A 21,144-nucleotide genomic window follows, 5' to 3' on the forward strand; every position below is an offset into this window, starting at 1 on the left:
TTCTACATTTCGTTCTTATCACCACTCTTCTTGTTCATCGTAGCTCCAACATAAATGTAGCTTTACTTGGTAGTTAGGACAAATAATGTGAAATAAATGGAACACAAATAAATATATGTATATATAGGATAAATATGTATCATATTAAATTTACTTAAAAGAGCACAAATTTTAAAATATTGGAACTATCTAATATTTAAGTTTCACATTAGAAATATTAAGATAGATTCGCAATTATATCTGCAGTAGATCAAGACGCATACACAGCAGTATAAAATATCAACATAAAACACAAATTTATTCAATATTTAGATACGTACATATTTATTGATATTAAAAATGTATTCTGTATTTATGAATGAATTTGTAATTTTTAATACGTAAGTTTATAAAATTCATGCAAATGGGAAATTAAAAGTAAAGATACATTTTAATATAACAATTACAAATTTGTTTAAGATTATATTGATATTACCTCGTATATTTTTGAAAAATATTGATCAAATGTTATTGTTAATTATTATTAAATTATGATAACAATAAAATGTCAAATTTAAAAGAGCGCCATTTTATCTTACCATAAAAGATTTGGTTAAGACTATATCTTTATGAAATATCGTGATTTAAATATTGACTTCCTTTCGTTAATATTTTTAGCATTAAATATTCTTTTTGATAATATGTTTACTATGAAAGAATAAATTTTCAGAACTTGGATATAAATTGCATTAAAAAGCGATTACGTTCTGAACACTTCAGATTTTGAGGTTAGTGTCGTAATCTGAGTAATCTGTTTGTTTATATATTATGAGATTATATCATAATAGATACGTATAAGCACAATTATTATATTATAAATACTGTTTTGCTAGGAAATATAATTAATTTCATCCTTTTTGTTATATCGCAATTCACATAAAAATATCAATTTAAAAATTATATATATATATATATATATTGTTTGATGTACATTTAATATGAATTATTTTAGGTGAAAAACGTAGGAGGAAAATATGGCGTTACATAGTGTACCGCCAAAAAGAAAAGAAATCTATAAATATGAGGCACCATGGCCTTTGTATAGTATTAATTGGTCAGTAAGACCTGATAAGCGATTCCGTTTGGCTCTTGGTAGTTTTGTGGAAGAATATAACAATAAAGTACAAATAGTTTCATTGGATGAAGAGACTTCTGAATTTAGTGCCAAAAGTACATTTGATCATCCTTATCCAACTACAAAAATTATGTGGATACCGGATAGTAAAGGTATTATTACATTATTGAAATAAATCTTAATTACATATTGATATTATTCTTATTTTTATCTTCATTTGCATATTTTATTGTGTTCATAGGTTTGTTTCCAGATCTTTTAGCTACATCTGGAGACTATCTAAGAGTTTGGAGAGCAGCTGAACCAGAAACTCGTTTAGAATGTGTTTTAAATAATAATAAAAATTCAGATTTTTGTGCTCCTCTTACATCTTTTGACTGGAATGAAGTAGATCCAAATTTAATTGGTACTTCTAGTATAGACACGACATGTACTATTTGGGGATTGGAAACTGGTCAAGTTTTGGGTAGAGTTAATATGGTCACTGGCCATGTTAAGACACAGTTAATTGCTCACGATAAAGAAGTATATGACATAGCATTTAGCCGCGCTGGTGGTGGTCGTGACATGTTTGCATCTGTTGGTGCGGATGGTTCTGTGAGAATGTTTGATTTACGACATTTGGAACATTCGACGATAATATATGAAGACCCGCAACATACACCGCTTTTGAGACTTGCATGGAATAAGCAGGACCCTAATTATCTTGCAACGGTCGCAATGGACGCGTGTGAAGTAATTATTTTAGACGTCCGTGTGCCATGTACACCAGTTGCGAGACTTAATAATCATAGGTATGTAACGTGTATTTATTATATTAGTTATATTTATTTGGATCTCATATTTTATACATTTCATATTAAATTTTAATTTTAATATTCCTTTTTAGAGCAAGCGTTAATGGTATTGCTTGGGCACCACATTCGTCTTGCCACATTTGTACGGCGGGAGATGATCATCAGGCATTAATTTGGGACATACAACAAATGCCACGAGCCATCGAGGATCCGATTCTTGCCTACACGGCTGCCGAAGGAGAAGTGAATCAAATTCAATGGGGCGCCACACAACCTGACTGGATTGCAATTTGTTATAACAAAGCGGCGGAAATTCTCAGGGTGTAAAAAAAGTATTTTTTATTAGGTTTATGCCACTCTGCGTGTAGCAAAATTTTTCTTGCAAGTTATCTACTTAAATTTATTAAATGCGTTTGACCTTGGTATTTGTACAGAATTTCGCCTATGCCATAAGATTTTTTTATACTTCTTTTTGTACCTGTAAAATAGACGTGTATAAATACTAGATATTTTTTAAAATATTGGAAGTATCTGAAAAGATTAGCGCGTATTTTTTAATCAGAAGCCTGTATGAATTTTAAACTTTTTTAAAGAATTCATTCGAAATGATTTCATTAATACTATCAATTTTAATTATTGGAATAAATAAGGCTTAAGTGGTTTGAAAATATCCAGTATGTGTACATGTTAATTTAATACAATGGTTTATCATTGTGTCACTGATATTTTACGTATCTAAGGTTTGGGATCCTCAGGTTTGTCGAATAATTGTCATGCGACCGACTACAATCATACAAATTTAAAAAAGCTCATTGAATAACTAAAAGTTAAGTAGTATCATAAAACTGGGTGCGATATATAAATAATGATGAACCACGTGTATATTTATATTAATGTATAATGAATTAATCGATGTATCTTATTTTGTGGTGATATGTACATGGTGAGGTTCCAAGAATAACGAATCAGTCTATTTCTTACAGAGATCCTAGAATACTCAAGAAACGTTCAAATAACCATTTTACATGAAATGCAACAAAATAAAATATATCCATTACATTATACAATTGTATATATGTTTATACTTACATATTTACTTGATTTTGTAGAAAAAGATTATATAATTAGGATATATAACTATCAATTTTTCATACACCTTTTCACTACATTCATAATATGTATTGTTGGAAAATGTATGCAAAAATTATTAACATAAAATGCAATACATATTTGTACTTTAATAAAGGAACAAAAATTTTCGAGTTCTTTTATTAAAATGAAAAAAGTTATAGCAGTAGCGTTCGTGATATTAGTATTAGTAATAAAATATTTACTTACGAAATTATCGATCAAAATTCTGATCGAAGATAAGTCTTTTTATATGTTATTAATTTAATTCGATAGTTTTTAAAATAATTAATAACAGAGGCGTTAATTAAGGATCATACTATCTCTATTCCGAATAACCTGATAGGATTCATAATTAGTACAATTTATGTTTTAGAAAAGTACGATTTATATTGGTACTCAAGTGTTTTATAATTTATAACTACATAATGAGCGAGATGCATTATTTACAATAATGAAATGTGTGTGCGAGACAAAATATTAGTCAATTAATACATTAATTTTTCACGATAATCTCCCGTTCGTTTTCCATTAAATATCCGATAACTTTACACAGACATAGGATTAAACTATTATAATGCTATCGCTATTTCAATAAATATCACTAACTCTGATGCAGAGCAAGCCTTTTACTATCTATTTATTTAATATAGTCAAAGATTTTACGTTTCTTTTCTTTTTCTCAATTTAACGTCAATAGTTAAAAGGCATATTTATACATATAGCTACGTCGAATAAATTTTAAAGATATTATCCCTATCAATAATTTACATTAAACTTTGGCAAGACCTATTTTATCTTGTTCTCGCTGGGAATATTCTATTAAATTTCATATATATGTATATATATGTAAAAAATAAGGGCTAATGACATGTAATTTATCTCACTGTAAAGTGTATATTTTGTTTTTTTCACTAGTTCCATGATTCATTCATTCTTTAGCCAAGTGATTCTCTTGCATTTTAACTGGAGGCACACGTACGAACCACAAACACGCACATTCCACTTCTCTTCCGGAGAAAAAGAGGAACAAATAAGAGATTAGGTGATTAACGACAAAACAGTAATTATCTCACGGTTAAACGTAGAAGAGTTACGTTTATCGTCATTCGTATATCGTTACATTTTTATTATAATTAATGCATCGCGTTAACAGTAAATTAATAGATCATGTTCTTTTTTGAGAATTCTAGAAAGTATAAATTTTTCATTTTACTGTCATGCCTAAATTACTGAACGCTCGTTCTACAGGGATATAGATCAAGTTCAGTATTTTCAATCCTTTTGGATATGTAGAGAATTCTAAACGCGTTTTAGAATACTCACTTCGTTCTTTTACAAGCATATTCATCAGCCTTATGAATTGCTCTTTTTCTTTCAAAGAACATATCGGATATTTTCATTAAATATCTTCTGTATTGAGAAGCAAACACTATATGACGTTGAAAGCAGTACATATTAGCGTTTCTTTGCTAATGTACTAGTGTACTAGTACTCTTCAGAAGATTCTGAATACAGATATATTCAGTAAAACTCATTACTTAGGGGACTAACGGTGTCTTTAAATAAAGCATAATTTACTAGCTATATAATGGAGATGTAACACGGTACATCCCATAGTCAACATGTTTCCCATTGCTATATAAACATGGACGCGTCTAAATGCTTGATGAATCTTTAAATAGTGGGGGCAGTGTTTCAGAGAACCAGGATTGTGAACACCAATCTCGTTGCCGACGCCAGCAGCACGTTCCAGAGTATTCTTCTGTACTATTAGCCGTAGAAGAGGCGGAGTCAAGTAGAGTCGTATCAATAGCTCCAGAAAAAAGGCACTGGACATACCACCTACCTGAAAAATATATATTTATATATTATTGAGCAAAATAATTAAAATAATATAAAAATGAAATATATGATTTTCTTCTATACGGGTATATAGAGTGAATTACCCAAGACTAGAATCGAAAATATTTCCGTTGTTTTTAATGATATGAAAAAATATTTAAAGACAAAGCATTTGGTCCGAAAAAGTGAATATCATGAAATAAAAAGAATTTTAAAAAGGTACAACGGCGAGTATATAAATAGGAAACACCTAATTGTATCGTGTAATGTTTTATCTCTTCACTATAACGCAAGAATTAAAAATAAATACACTTCTTGTACTTTGAAACACTACACGTAACTCACATTTTTAAATTCTCCAGAAACGCGATTCTTAATCTGTCTTATATGGCGTAATAACCGTTCTGAACTTTCAGTTAATTGTTTTACAAACCTGTATGGCAATTTCAGTGTTCCATGTGTGTATAGGATGATGTTTGACGAAAATAAGAAGTGTAGTGAGACTAAGGCATGCATTAATGGTGAAGTATCTTGGAAACAGGATACGCTGCACCTCCCCAAACGTATGTCTTGGTAATGCGAAGTACAAGGTAAGACCTGTGTATCGAAACAAGAATTTCTTAATATTCGGTCATCTTATTGTGATTATTTCTTCCAGTTCTATCTCATCTATGATGATTACCTGATACAAAAGTCATCCAAATTTGCGCACCAAGATGCATCACGAATGAAGCTAGGTAAATAAAGGCTGCTATTCTCGATTGAGGATGACTAACGTGTATTCTGTCAGTAGTTGGTACAAGAGCCGATGTCACGCACAGGACTGCTGCGATCATAATTACATGAGCCGGTTGCGTCGTGTAAAATAGAATTCTGTAACAAAAATTATTCACTTATATTAATATTAGAATCTGGAATCATAGATATAGGAAGTCCTGGACAAAAAACAAAGCAAAACGGTAACGGTAAAAGTTGATAATTTAGTTAGACAATTTACTTAGTTGATAATTTTCAGCTATTATATTATTATTATTATTATTTTCGAAAACTATATTTTTTATTTAGAAGATTCGTCTTTTAAGTTATTATATCATGTAACAATTTTGCAAAATTATTTAAGGACAGTACAAAGTTGATGATTTAATTTTGACAATTGCATTATTTCATTTTATCATATGTTTCTCTATGTTACTGTTTCAGACATATGAAATAATATGAGCAGTCCTCTGGCAAAGTGTAATTTGTTTCGACGCTTTTCAGGTGATAAGAAGATTTGTATGGCAAGTCGAGCATCGGCCCGATCGATGCATCATTTCACGAGTTAAAGACCTATAATTTCAGAATACAAGGGTGATCGTTAGCATCATTGCCATCGTTCGTAGAAAGCCATTAATTACGACAGCCTCGAGCATTTCTAATTGGAACTCGAACAACGGCTGCTTTGTTAGTTAACAGCTAGAAACATTTGTATTTTATATTCCATAGCAAACATTGTATTTATACTGACAGTGTAAAATAGTCGTGTAACATAATGTAAATCGTAATTAAGGAATATTAAATCTTTGTAAAATTAATTCTTCAGAAATATCAAAAATTATTGTACTTGTAATTTATATAAATACAATCAAATTGAAGTAAATTAATCAAATAGAAATAAATAATTGTAATAAAATTTACAATATAAATCGGCACGCGTTACGAAAAGTAGCATGTTTCATTTGTTTTACGAAGGGTAGCATAACTCGATCTACCGTGAGAAGAGGCATATTTTACTGTTTCTGCTGATAACAAGCACGTTTCAGATATACCGCGATAGCAAGCGATTCACATTTCGCCACGAGCAGTAGTTTATTTCAAACGCTGTAGCGAAAAGTACCATGTTTCATTTATTTACCAGAGAATAGAATATTTCAGATTCCAAAGAGATGTTGTTAACCTTCTGTTATCTTATTGTCGCTTATTGCTCGTTCATTGTGGATAAAACTTAAAAATATCGTTGATCAACTTTAAACGAGTTTAGCTAAATAAATGAAACAATTATAGATTACGAGCAAATTGATGAAACTATCGTAATATGTCTCGTCCAACACCTTTAGAAAATAATATTGAAAATTATGTAGTATAGGAGGAAGGTATAATGTAGTAAGGAGGAATAATAGATAAATATCTTTGTCAATATTATACCAAAAACGTGCCATGTTTCTTTTCTCATTATAACAAGGAAAATATGGTTATTTTTATTTCAATACTAAATTGCTATAAAAGATAGATATCAAGTTTAAGACTTATATATTATTTTGCTTTCTTCTAAAAAATATGAAAAAATCGATTACAATGGAGAAATTCCAACAAGAAGATCCACAATGAGCAAATTCAAAAAATTATGGAATTTTAGGATATGTAGAGAACATATAGGTATATGATCCTTGAAAGGTTGAAATTGATCCTTGAGAAGGCGTCTAAAGTTCTTATATCGAGAAAATATAGTCAACGTTATAATGCTATTGCTAGTTAAGTAAATTAGTTTATGAGAATCTATGCTTGATCAACTTTCATTTGTATCGTCGCACACGTTTATTTCACTCAAAAGAGCCTTTGTCTCTTTATTTTTCCAATAGAATCGTAAGCAACCTACGAACGTGCTATCTTTCTTAGCGAGCTACCGAAATATGCGACTTTCGCTCGCGAAACAGCGTAACGTACTATTATTCGTGGCCATGAACGAAAACGTACTATTTTTCGAGACGAAAGTCGAAACGTTGTTTTTCTTGGCCAGAAAGAGCAGAGTGTTAGCGTCTTTCTAAGACAAGTGAAATGCGTTATTTTTCGTAACGCACGTCGAAATAATATTAAAAAATTGTATAATTCATAATAACTAATTTATAAGGAAATATGTTATAAGTTATCTGTAAATTATAACGTAACAAAAGATGTATATATCCACTCTTTAAAGAGATATCCACATGAAAAAGAATAACAATAAAAAGGATAGTTCTTCCATTCCGTATATGTTCTGGTTCGTGCACGCTAAATACATAGTCTTAGAAAAAGAAGAAACAATTTCGATCAGGTTGAGTCCTAGAATCGACAGACAACGAATGCGCCAGCCTCATCATCGAAATGGTTTACGCTACTCGCGTGACCACATCTTATTATCGGATCCGGTTCTCCGTTAAGTTAGAGTCACAGGACTCACCCAGTATCATCATCGTCTCGGGCACCAGACAGTACCAGAGCACCAGACGAAACGATGTTTCACGAAAGTCAAATTCATTTATCGCCTACTTCTAAATTGAATCGTGCCATAGGTCATCCTCTGCTTACAGAATAACGTTGATGGCGGAAAGAGAAGCATAGAGATTAATAATAAAAAATAATGAAGTTAATCGCGAGGAATTGTCAGACTGTTTCACAAAAAGTATACTACAGGCTCTAAATAAAATGATTATATAAGATATCGACAGGTGTATACATGTAGTTATCAAGAAGCTCAATTATTAAGCTTCAAGAAGCTCCATTATTGAATAAGAACAAATCTTTATATTGGCAAATCAGGATGAAGCGATAAGAGAAGAAGTGGCTAAAATAATAACACTGCGATCTCGTAAGACTTTGACGAACGTTCTTTTTTTAAACAAATGCCAGCTTACCATGAATGACGAATTTTCCAATTGTATCGATCTAGATAAGATCGATTGTAATATGTTATAACGTCTTATGAAACTGGAAAATATATGGATCAAGGAAGATAAGTGGCATGCTATCTTAAAAAATGCGGTAATATATTACAGGAATAAAATTGCGAATAAAGTACAAGTAGAGGTACATATTTGTGAAAAGATGAAAGTGAGAGATGGAAAGGAAAGGGACATTTCCTTTTCGAATAAGATATAACAAAAACTAAATGATAATTTCACTTTTAATTGATAACATTGAAAAGCTTAGTTATCAGACTATAACTGTACGTAGCAGTACTAAACATTTCTTTATATTTACCTATTTATTTCTTGTTTCTTAAAAAAGTGTTCTTTAGAAGTTTAGAACTTTTCATATACTGGCTGTATTGAACAGGATAGCCTGATAAAACAGGATAATATTAATGTTGTTTTTTTAGATATTAGAATCATAATACAAATATAACAAAATTTATTTATTTCACTGACCTATTTAAGGTACCTGTTTAAAAACGAAGATAATTATCAAACTAAAGAATAACAAGTGAAATTCTTAAACTAATCAAAATTAACGAGAACATACAATATCAATTCGTAGTAAAATTAAAAAGTCAACAAGCGAAGCTTATAAAGCCAGACAATCTTGAATTACCATAAATGATAAATTCATAAGCATTTGTCGCGCTACTAAATCTAAGGAAAAGCATTAAACCTAAGGTACCGGACATTTCATATTACCATTTCTGGACAAACACCTGTTCTGATGTAGTACTTCAGGTTGAAGGAGCTGCTCGCTAATGGCAGTACTTCGTACGGTGCAACGTAATACAACGTAGTACGACGTTTCAGTAAACTGCCAAAACTTTTACTTCTACCACAGGAAAAATTCAATCGTGCGTTATTGTTACGCTTGAAATAACAACGACTTGAAACTGCACGCGATTCTGCACGCAATAATGGTGTTAGGAAATAAAAAAAAAAAATTATCATCACGAGCAAATCTCTCGTCTTTTGAATATTTGCAATGTCCCTTTCGATCCTTTCAATACTTATCCCTTTCATCCTACCTCTCCTACCAGATACTCGAGAGCATACGATGCATTTGCCTCCATATCGAAGTAATCAATTCGCACGTAGGCGATAGAAGCGGTATCCCGTTATGCTCCAATGTTTCGTTAGAGACTGCAAATATATCTTTCTAATATCCTGCTGAGATCGTACAAATTGCGGGAAACTGGCTAAACACACGATTTCCTGAATTCTTATTAAGAATATTTCTCGTGCGGCAACTCGATATGTATAATTAAATTACAGAATATTTTTCAAAGTTGCAAGAGAATCGTTTAGATACCCGAAACATTCCTTGTATTAAAAGATAAGCATTATGGATTTTCGATAAGAGAAAGATATTTAAAAATTTTATCGAGTTACGAAATGCTCGATAACTGCATACAGATTTCTTGGATTCTTGGAATTTTTTCGCGAGGAGATTTGATGTCGGAGTGAGCAGATTAGAAAGTTACTTAGATATTTTCCAGTGATATCAATTATAGGCATTAATCCTCTTTTTTTTTCTCCCTCTGAACTTTGATTCAGGCATTTTTCGATAATATTTATCCCTCTTATCCGTCTGCTAAAAAACTTGAATCGAATCTCTCTAATTGCTATGCAAATAAATTCAGCGGAACACATTAATAATATCAGAGCTAATACGTATCAAGAAATTGGAAATTGAGACTACCCATGCAGCAATTTAATTCAACTTTCCATTCACAGACTCATTTTTCGGCTACTTTTAGTCAGACCACTTTTGATATTTAAATATCCCTGTCTGCTTTCTATTTCCATTTTTCGTTGAATGATTCGTTCACGTATGGATATAACATACGGATATTATGTTACGAAGAGAATCCAAGTGGAGCATAATGTGGCAAGAAAAGAGGTTTTGTCGGTAACAGCAATATTCGTGGAAAGTTGGCGCTATAAAAAGTAAGGCACACCACTGTCCACGAGGATGTTGGTACACGTGGTTTGCGTGTACTTAAATGGATGTTTTGTGTCTTGTTATACGTTGTGTCTGAGGTTTTGCTCATTGATATCCATTACATCTCCTATTCGGTGGATGCTGTACCACTTTATCGTGTCTACAAATGTTCCCTATGCCCCTTTGTAAACTATGCTATTTGTAAACTATGATTTAATATTTTTGTCGATATTATTGCAGCAAAATTTAACTGAAGCGAAGTTACGTTTAACAAATATCTATCGGTGTCGTGTAACATAGGAAATAATGTAAAATCGTTAACACGATAAGTAGGTAGGCTCGTGTTATTCCCAATGAGTTGTTACTTTGGAATGAACTTCCTGCTGAATATGTTATTTTAAGTATTGTAACGCTGGGTGTGAAAGTAAGCTGACAAATTCTTTTCTGTGCGTCACAAAGGCAATGATTACAAAAAATATGTGTATATTTATAGCACGGATCAAAGAACTCTTGCGCAATGTGCTCCAAAATACCATATGGTCTCCATGATATTATACACAGTGTTTCAAAATATTTTCGTAAGACGATGATTTCAAATAATAATACAAGATTTGCTGGCTTAATGAAGAATTCTGCGTTGTAAGCTGACTGACGAAAAAAATCGAACGTTTTTCGCAAGAACGAGATTTTTACTGAAATTAAAAAAAATGATCGGAAAGGGATAAATCCGTCGAAATAACGCGAGAATCGAGATGGCAAACGGTCGCGACGATAAGACAAAATCATTAATGGATTGCATCATCGCTCGTGTTCCCGCAAGCGTTCAATGAATTCGTTTCGAAGTCGCTAAATATAACTTACAGCATTCGAAACAATACATCAGTGGTGTCTCTTGAGAACACAATATACTATAGGACACGATCTAACGAGATCTGGAAAATAAGAATGAAAGTGAGATATTAAGGAAATAATACCAAATAATGAACATAGAAATTCCGAAGCTGAAGAAAATTCAACCGACAAACATATTATACCAGCAGCCAAAAAGTAATGTCGATGGAACTTAATTTTTTAAACGATTCTGAGAGCGATTAGATTTTAGCTTCACTTGCTTCTATACGCTTTAAGTCATTTATATATAGCGTAATACATAATAACGAATATTTTATGTAAAATATAATTAAAATATAAAATAGAATGCGTATCATGTGTATTAAAAAAAAAAAAAACTAACTTTGTACGCTCTGAGTCCCGTATAACGCGAAATTTGTAGCGTCATATTCTTCTTCTATCGTATTTCAGGTCATGGAACCCATGTTTGAATGGTTACTCATACGATCAGAAATCACGTGTATTTCGCGACGTGAATGGAACATAAAGTATATACGTGGTACTTTGTACATCACCAATTGTACGTCGTAAGAAAATTACATCACGTTTCAAGCCGGTCAAATTACTCTTATGACGTCCGTCTTTCGCGTCACTTGTCTTAGAACTGGCTGATTTGGGTGTCATTTCCTATTTGTTTGCCACTCCTTTCATCATTAGTTACGCTATATCTCATGACTCTGTGGTTATCACGCCTTCTGCATGCAATAACTGACCACGAAATTAAACGTGATTAACGTTAATCTGTAAGTGTTAATTTAGGACAACTTTAACATATCCACTACTAATTCAATATGTAATTTATATAGTAAAGTATATGCATTATATATAATTTGATTAGTTTAAAAATGTACGTTACCTTTTTCGTTTAATCGCTTAATCAAGAAATAGGAGAGTCATATCCTGTGGGTATATATCGTGGTACGTATACTGTCTACGTGACAAACTGACCACCGTAGCAGTGGGTTAATAAGTATTGTATCATTTGCTCCTTGAAATAACGAGAGACGTGGACCACGTAGGTAGCTACTCGCTAGTTATATATTTAACCTTTCTATAAACGATCATTGACTCTTTCAGTGTATGCATATCAACATCTGATGTGACGAAGACGGCGTATAAATATAAATAATGCAATAACTTACAAAACGACACCATTAACGATGCAAACTAATTACGACATAACACCACTGAGTCGTAAGCAAACGTTTAATGTACTAATCGTAAAAAAGAAGCTCAGTTACAAATCTTGTAATGCATACTTTTGCTTAGAAAAAAATCACTAACGAAAAAAAGATCAAACATCTCGTGTGAGGATTTAGAGACTGTAGTAGTGGAATTTTTACTCACTTATGTACATATATACGTATTATATGTACTCGACATTTATAACGTTGAAAGCGCGAAGCAGTTGATTATCAGGTTTCTTAACCAACGTGGATTTCTTCTGAAAAAGTATAATATAAATACTGAACGGAACGTGATATATCGAACAAATGATACGTAACTTTTGGGCGAATTGGAAAGTCATGTAATCCTGTTTTGAAATTCCAAGAATCGTCCTATAGATATAGTATGCGAAGAGTTATTCGGGTCAAGAACCTTCCTGTCGAAGAACTATGTACTTGTAAAATTTGTACACGTTCCACACATGCATTTAGAATAACTCAGCAAATTCTCTTTACTCGGGTTTCAATTACGATTTATAAAATAATCACTTTTATGATTATTATCGTCGTATTACCGTTCGAACAAATATTGATTTAAGTTTAAAATATTCGATGGAATTTCCTTCCTTGGGAAAAATGTTATTTCCGCTCCTGAAAAATGTTATATTGCGATCATTGGTTTAACGATTTTTAATTTGAATATCAACTAAGATAAATTGCCAAAATATTTTCAGATACATATAAAGGGACATCGATGGGATAACGATAATCTAAATGTCAATGAAACTCCATAGACAGCACTGATAAGAACCGTCTGCGACAGATCACATTATCTTGCATGTTTCGTGATTACATCAATCATTCACGATCATTGCACGGTGCGCCAACGTCAGCTTTGTCTCACATCAATTATTTACAACTGGATTCGAGGTCGGTCAAAGGCATTTTTATTCCACTCTATAGCAAATTTTCCTCTCTGTTTTTCTTACCCGTAAATAACTAATTTCTTCATTCCGATGTTACATTCAATACAGGTCAAATTTTTCTTTTCGTTCGACGCGAAATATTTCATAATCGAAATAAAAAACAGCGAAAGAAGGATAGTCTACGTCTGACTGAATATACAGTGGCAAGAAAAACCATTCGCGTACCCTTATATACTCTTATGTACTAACTATACCCTTATTTCCCAACGAAGTCTTTTATCTCTTAGATCTTACATTTTATTTCCACGGAATGAAATTTTGGTAGTCATACGAAAACACTAAAATACTAAAAAATGAGACGAAATCTATAATAATTGGATCTATTATATTATTTTTATTATTATTATTATAATTACACTACTAATCAATTAACTATTATCTATTAATAATTTTTGCCTGTCAAATGCAAAGCGTGGATTGTCTTACAAATTAATAATATAGATGTAACAGTAAACGCGGTGGTATACGTTTCGTACCCAGCGTATGCAACAGGTTACCAACGCTACTCGTGGCTCGAAATTTGTATCTGGCAAAAAATATTGCTGCAAAGGGTCAACAGGTACTGTGTGCGATGCTCGAGTAAATTTCTCTAATCGGCTACAATTAGGGTTTCAGCCCATAGTAATTACGCCCAACTATTTTTTCCTTTTCCAGGTGTAGAGGGGATGGGTCATCGAGTTGCGAAAGGGAACCAAATGGAGGTAATTCGACGCGTGACCAGCCAACGAGCTGTCCGCTCGTATTCTAAAGCATAAGCCTGCAGGTATAGAATCGCCGGGTATTATGAACCAGTTATCAAGAGGGAAACGTGCGAGATGGCACGCAGCCCATGGCTTGGACTACACGCACGCGCTAGCCGCATACATATGCAACCACTTTGCAATTTCACCTTCCTGATTTGAGCGTTGATCAAACAATACCCTCTTAGTTTGTATGTCTATACATTGAAACTGACGGCGCCCGCCCTGGATGAGAGGGCACTTCACTTTTACGAGTCAAGTGGAAGTGATGTTATCGGCCTGAACATACATCTGGCAACTCGACTATTTAGAATGCATGGAAGATTTCGGGAATTTTAAAATTCCAAGCTTTGTGGAACGCTAATGTTTCGAGTACATACTGTGGAATTTAAAAATTGCAAGCATTCGAGAAATCTAAAGATTTGGGCGCCCGAGAACTCGAAAGTTTTTAATACTCTGGAATGTTAAAATTTTGAGCCCGTGAAACTCTAAAGAAGTCTAAAGTTCTGAGCACTCGAAACTTAAACATTTTGGCCGCTTCAATTCTGAGAACTAAAATAGGCGAAACATTCAAGAATTTGTTTAATGATAACTCAATGAGCGTAGAAATAGAAATATTTAAATAAGGAATCGGTCTGTTAGAGAATTGTAAAAATATTGAGTTTTATTATATGTATAATCCCAGTAATTGTTATATCGGGTCATCAACTTCTAGCGCACCAACTTTTTCGCCAATCTATACTGATCTGGACACGTTCACCTTTACGAATGCACACTTTGATGATGCACACATAAAGCGTACATTGGGTTTGCACTTGCTGTTGCATCAAGTACTTGGCATTACAGAAGAATTCCACTTTCCCTACAAAGTCGTATTTCTATCTTCTCTATAATCGCAGAGATCAAAATCAAATTGCCATAGACAGATTTCGATAAGATTAACCGTCTTGCGGAAGTGCGTCTTCGTTTATTATAATTTCTCGACAAATCGAGATTAACAAAGCGTGCCAATACATTATATACTCGACGAGATTCAGCACAGCGAACACTGTGACGATTATTTTGCAAGACATACTATCATATCTTATTTACAAAAAATGTTGACAAATCCTGTTTGCTTTTTACACGATAATGTACAGTCCTGACAGATCGACGTAATTTATTTCAACAGTTCCAATTGAGCGCAAAAAGTTGGCATACGCGTTTGCGTGGGCGTGTGACGATATATATTGGCAAAGGGAACTGACTGTATTCTAGGTCGACAATTTTTGGCGGGTTATTTGAACTGCGTAGACGTTCATGGCTATTGCAATGTCACGCGTTCACTTTCATCTCTTCTTGTAAATTTCATGACGTGTCTTTTGACCGAACGCCAAATAACTGCATCAAAGTCAAATGTGCCTCGGGGATTACTTCCATTAAAATTCTCGAGCAACTACCTGCTTTTTCTTTCGAAATGGCAGTCAACCGAAAAAAGTATTGGGCAGTCCGGAATTTCATGAATAATTCCGGTCCTTGAAATTTCCTGTCCGTGTCATCCTGATGCACGTACTTTTTCATGAATCAGTGTCGTCTGTGATCAAAAACAAATTAAAGCGCGCCGTCGGCATGATTGATGCGCATCCTTATTCTTTTTTGACACGCTGACGCTTTTTATTGAATTCTCAGATATCTCGAATAATCAGCGAATCGAATCGATTGACTGATATTTTAGAATTATGCGCAGAATAAATCAGAGTTTTCAAGATATTTGCAATGTTCTGTCCCCGATTGTGTATTTAACATTTTTGATTAAAATTTGTAATATGTATTTTATTTATATAATGACACCGGATCCCTTTATTCGTCATAAAGAAATAAATGTTTTTATATATTACTATAAGTTCATAATAGAGTGGTAACAGACTGTAATACAATATTCCTTGTATTGCTAATACTCCTGCATAGCTAAGATACTGTTGGAAGAAAATAAAGCATGAGAAAATAAAATAAAAGAAGTTGATGAAGGGTGTTCCGCTTTGGGCCTACTAATGGACTTGCCAAGTAACAACGGTCCAAAGAACAGTGATTTACAGAAGAGAAACACAGAAAGGTAGAGATCTGTGTGGATAACCATTAGTAGAAAATCCTTTGACAAGTGTGTTACTATAAATCAGTTCTAGGAAAAAACTTCCGCAAATTGTTATGAATTAGTTAATTTCGCGTGATATTACAACTAAAAGTAATAATGTTAGTTAAATCGTACACATATTTAAAATTTACCTATAAAAATAACGTATAGTAAATATAGGTTTGACTTAATCGCGTACTTTCACTTCGTCTAAGGACCGCTAACCTTACTTGCCTCGTCATTCATAATCAATTGACATTAACATTCAACTTTTATGCGAAAGATTAAAAGAGCCGCATTCTAATCAAGGAGAAAAAAGACATGCCAGGTTTTTTGATATAAAAAAGATACCAAACTTGATAGCAAAAAGGTTGCCGAAGCCCTTGGACGAACTTTCCAGCATCTTTAATGACATGACAAACAAAATTCTTTCCCGTCACCTCAGTGCGTTTCACATGGAAACGGGTATTTTCGAACTTGAATACCAGCCAAAATATTGGGATGTCTCATGTCTTAAAACATTCTAAAATAATATTCATGAAAAATGTTCTATTTCCATAAACATTATACTATGATATGAAGTTGCAGAAATACATATGCGTGTAATTTAGATGGCAATGGCATGGTAGAATTTTGTATAAGAAAATGTCCAAGATATTGTGAGGTTATAAACTCATAGATAGCGGTAAAAATTGTACAATCAATATAAACCTTATAATGAAGAACATAAAAATTTGCTTTCACATTTGTAAATGATGTTTGATGTCTCTTCCCTCCATTGTAATACAAGACTGACGTGCATGGATCTTTTTTATGTGCTTCTTCTATGTCTTGTATTACACGACATACATTTTCTATTTGCTGTTGTAACGTCACACGTATATCATTACTGAGAAGATGATAACCTTTTAATACCTGCATAAAAAGAATTCAGTAGGTTTAGTGCATAACTGGCATCTGATCGATTTAAATTCTGTTTTTCATTAATTGAAAAATAGAATTACATAGTACCAAAATTATACTTCTTATGTAATTATTACGAATATTTCGCACGTGCAACGAATGCATGTATGTCAATCTGTCTCGTTTTTTCCACGCATGCGCGAAACATTACATTCCTCAGAGTTGGCGCGCACGTGCTGGGAATCACCGGTGAACACGTAATTATTAATCACGACTGCTAATCTTAGTCGGAAGTGAATGCACTTTAAATAACAAAATTTGATAAATATAACTATATTACATATATGTATTTATATTGGACAAGCACGCACGCTTATGCCGTTCAAACGTTAACGTAGTAATAATAGTGGCAGCTTCAGAGAATCTGTTCATATTCATTATTGACATATTTATTACATTCCGAAAATACTCATATAACTATTTCAAAATAGTTCATATAACTATTTCAATATTTAATGAATTCTAAATATCGTTATTATTCACGTAATATATTTCCAACGACAAAATAAATGTAATTTGAAATAATGTATCGAAAGACGGCTGTTAGTCAAAGTTATTTTTATCTGATCGCGGAAATGGACGAGAAACTGTGCTTGGATCAATAAATTGCGTACGAAGATTGGATGAGATGATGATTTATGATCTTCTAAGTCTACTTTATGTTTATATGCCAAACATGAAAAATATAATGGAGACTGATTTATGTTAATTAACATTTAATATCGATTACAGTGCCTAGTTGTAAATGCAATCACAGAGTTAAGTATGTTCCATTTCTCGTACACTATTCTGTATGCAATGATTTGTATTTTTTTCGTACAAAAATCCATATTGGAAGATTATATTACGCGTAAATTAAATTTTGCGTAAAGCTTTCCCACGATTTGAAATTTCGTATTTGAAAGGCGAAAACAAGAAGCGCAATTAAATATATTTTTCACGAAAAATTATGCAAATGACGCTAAAAAGTTTAACAAATTATGTATTCTAATGTGTTGTTGAATATACAGAAGCTGCGGTAGTGAAGCAAATAGGGATAACTTATTCTCATGATTTCTCCTTCTATTCACTAGTTACATAATACAAACAGAAACCTAAGTGTAATAACTACTACATCAAACTTCCACCTTAGAAAGTACCTTTTTCTAAATTCTTCAGTGTTCTGAAATAAGTTGCGACGAATATTTGCAACGTTCTATTTAACCTCAAAGCTATTAGGACTTCTCAAACACTGAAACGATTTATAGTGTTGTAACTATAATATATCAGCAAATATTTCTTTAACTGCCAAATACAGATCAAGCGTATATCAGTATCATAATTATGTATTCAGTGCCATTTTTATTTGTGCATATAGTCACGCAGCATGAACGTAATGATCTTTTAAGTTCCGTTTTGCAGAACATTTCTTTTTCACTTTGTTATGATTACAATGATAACATCAAACAATCCTTGAATTAATCAGCAGACTTACGTACGTTACGGTACCGTTTGCCTTTCTCCTTGTCCTTTTTATACCGCTTCCAAGGATCTTGAGAACGGCCATTCATCAGCTACCGTAATATTTTTTTAGGCGAACGTGACATGTTATTCAATCTGTATTTTACATCGTAAATTCTAATGTCAATTGCTTGTATACTATGATGCCGGTTACATTTATATGTTTGTACATGTATATTGTATATTTGTATGTAATTAATATATGTATATTTATGCAAAACCAAAGTTAGATTTATTTCCACAAAAATAAGATTATACATTTTTTGTATTTATGTTAGATGTAAAAATGCATTCTTTCCGATTTTTGTGTGAAATGGAAGTTTCATTTTCGGAAAGAATTCATTTATACATATCTATTATTTTAGAATTTTAAAAGGCAAAAAATGTAGAAAAACAGCAGAATCAAAAATTGTTTAAGTTTTTACCATTATCGCATTCGCAATTTTATCAATCTTTCTGTTCGATAATGTTGGTAACTTTTTCGTTGCTTACGAAACTTACCATATCAATTTTTCTTGCATTGCATTAAATTTCAATATTATATCACATGCTAATTATGATAGTGTGCTATACTGGATATTTTGAAAGATAGTACGAAAAGGAACCATGACAAATTCGTGACGATCACGTACTCGAATTCATTTAAAAACGCGAGAAGTGGATGTAAAGTATGTATACACTCTATAGTCTCGAATCGTTACCTACTCAAATGGCATTATGATTTAGATCGTTATCGACAAAGCAAATAGAGAAACAATTTTGATTTTATTATCTATTACGCGATAACGATTATGTTCATCTATAGGGCAAAAACGTTGGTTTATTAACTTCGCGAAATTTCACGCGTGAAATTGTAATTTATGTTTAAAAATTATAGGCAACTACTCAAAACCTTAACAACTTGTTCGAGTAAGCATTATAGATAAAAAAATGAATTTATCGTGTTATGTATGAGAGAACTACCATTTATCGGCTAGCCACACGATTTTAATTATCACCTGCCAAATTAACATTAAATATTTGGACTACGTTTAACGTCTGAGCTGAGTGATTTAGCAGGTTACGATTTACTAGGTTATAGATTTTCCTGTATTTTGTTGAGCTTTGCTATATAAGAAAATGCGTCGTATTATAATTGGCACAATAAGATAAAATACAATTTAAAACTGTTTTAAAATTAGCTGGACGAAAATATCATTTAACGTCATCTATAAATATTTTGTATCGCTAATAGGTTAGACTGTTAAACACATAGTGGAAACTGAATATAAAATGAAAGTGCCTTGCTAAAAAAAAGGGAGAAGGGTTAAAATTCCCTCACGTCACCTTTAAATGATTAAATATAAAGATAACGAAATGTCAACGTTAACTTTCACTTAAGGAAATTCATTTATATACGAATACCGCTATATAAATTGTAACCGGTGTTTTAACTCCGTTTTGACATTGAACTAGTTACATTTTTGTGCTCAATGATCAACATGGGACTTTTTACCATCGTACTGACTGATGAAAAAGTGAGATAAATCTGGAGAGAAATATTTGTTTACAGTTACGCATTTAATCGATCGAGTATTTGCGATAAATTGTACAACTAGAGAATCAATTGAAGTATTCAAAAGTCAAACTGAACTACTTTTTAAAATTTTCATAATTTTAGTATCAAAATACATATCATTTAGGTTTTATTTTATCAGAAATGAAATCAAATGACTTCCATTTAAATGAATTAAAAATACCAAGATGACTTACTTGAAAATCTTAGTTTGTTGTATAACTTCATAGTAGTTGGACAAGGCTTTCAAAAGTGAGCTATAGTTTATGGTGCTTGCTCTCAAGATGTCATCAGCAAGTTCTGGTATGAAGACTGTCTGAGTCTTCCGCTGTTTGAGCATCTCCAATTCCTTAGTGACCAGATCATCGTGCAGCTTCATGTACTTCTCTTTTGCTTTTTGGAGCTTGTTCTGATTATTGTATACCACTACCGGCTCGCTACTTTCGGTACCAACCAACGTACGTACACACATGTTTCTTCCTTTCTTTTGATAACCGCCTATGCGTGATAAAAAGATAATAAATTAGTCTTCGAAACGTGCCGAATCGTTTACACCAATTACGCACGAAGGGCTCGTCGAATTTGACTCAAACGTTTCAGAAATAATTTGGAAATCGCGACGCGAATGCACGCGTAGACGAAGTTGTACTGTCGCACAGTGCGCCGCTCCGTGGAAGTAAACCCCCTTTTA

General features: G+C 32.6%; 2 protein-coding genes across 2 annotated transcripts; one reads left to right on the plus strand and one right to left on the minus strand.

The window, feature by feature from the left end:
- The first annotated feature begins 550 nt into the window (after positions 1–550).
- Positions 551–3,653, plus strand: LOC100741718 (DDB1- and CUL4-associated factor 7). Its single transcript, XM_003493573.4, has 4 exons — positions 551–767; positions 992–1,266; positions 1,356–1,908; positions 2,004–3,653. Exons 2-4 carry the CDS (start codon positions 1,014–1,016, stop codon positions 2,236–2,238), a joined length of 1,041 nt encoding a protein of 346 aa, XP_003493621.1. The 5' UTR covers positions 551–767; positions 992–1,013; the 3' UTR covers positions 2,239–3,653.
- Positions 3,404–21,112, minus strand: LOC100742200 (transmembrane protein 205). Its single transcript, XM_003493577.4, has 4 exons — positions 20,651–21,112; positions 5,567–5,757; positions 5,318–5,481; positions 3,404–4,888 (listed from the first exon to the last, which is right to left on the minus strand). The coding sequence occupies exons 1-4, from the start codon at positions 20,923–20,925 to the stop codon at positions 4,601–4,603; spliced, it is 918 nt and encodes a 305-aa protein (XP_003493625.1). The 5' UTR covers positions 20,926–21,112; the 3' UTR covers positions 3,404–4,600.
- Between the last annotated feature and the right edge of the window lie 32 nt (positions 21,113–21,144).

Source organism: Bombus impatiens, unplaced genomic scaffold (assembly GCF_000188095.3).
Source record: "Bombus impatiens unplaced genomic scaffold, BIMP_2.2 scf_1274, whole genome shotgun sequence".
Taxonomy (NCBI): Eukaryota; Metazoa; Arthropoda; class Insecta; order Hymenoptera; family Apidae; genus Bombus; species Bombus impatiens.

Bases quoted from the DNA above. Each gene is read 5' to 3' on its own strand.
- LOC100741718 (XM_003493573.4), top strand. From the start codon at position 1,014: ATGGCGTTACATAGTGTACCGCCAAAAAGAAAAGAAATCTATAAATAT. The intron at 1,267-1,355 runs GTATTATTACAT...TTGTGTTCATAG, and splicing joins GTGGATACCGGATAGTAAAG to GTTTGTTTCCAGATCTTTTA. The intron at 1,909-2,003 runs GTATGTAACGTG...ATTCCTTTTTAG, and splicing joins GCGAGACTTAATAATCATAG to AGCAAGCGTTAATGGTATTG.
- LOC100742200 (XM_003493577.4), bottom strand. From the start codon at position 20,925: ATGTGTGTACGTACGTTGGTTGGTACCGAAAGTAGCGAGCCGGTAGTG. The intron at 5,482-5,566 runs GTAATCATCATA...TTCGATACACAG, and splicing joins TTGGATGACTTTTGTATCAG to GTCTTACCTTGTACTTCGCA. The intron at 4,889-5,317 runs GTTTGTAAAACA...TATATTTTTCAG, and splicing joins ACACTGAAATTGCCATACAG to GTAGGTGGTATGTCCAGTGC.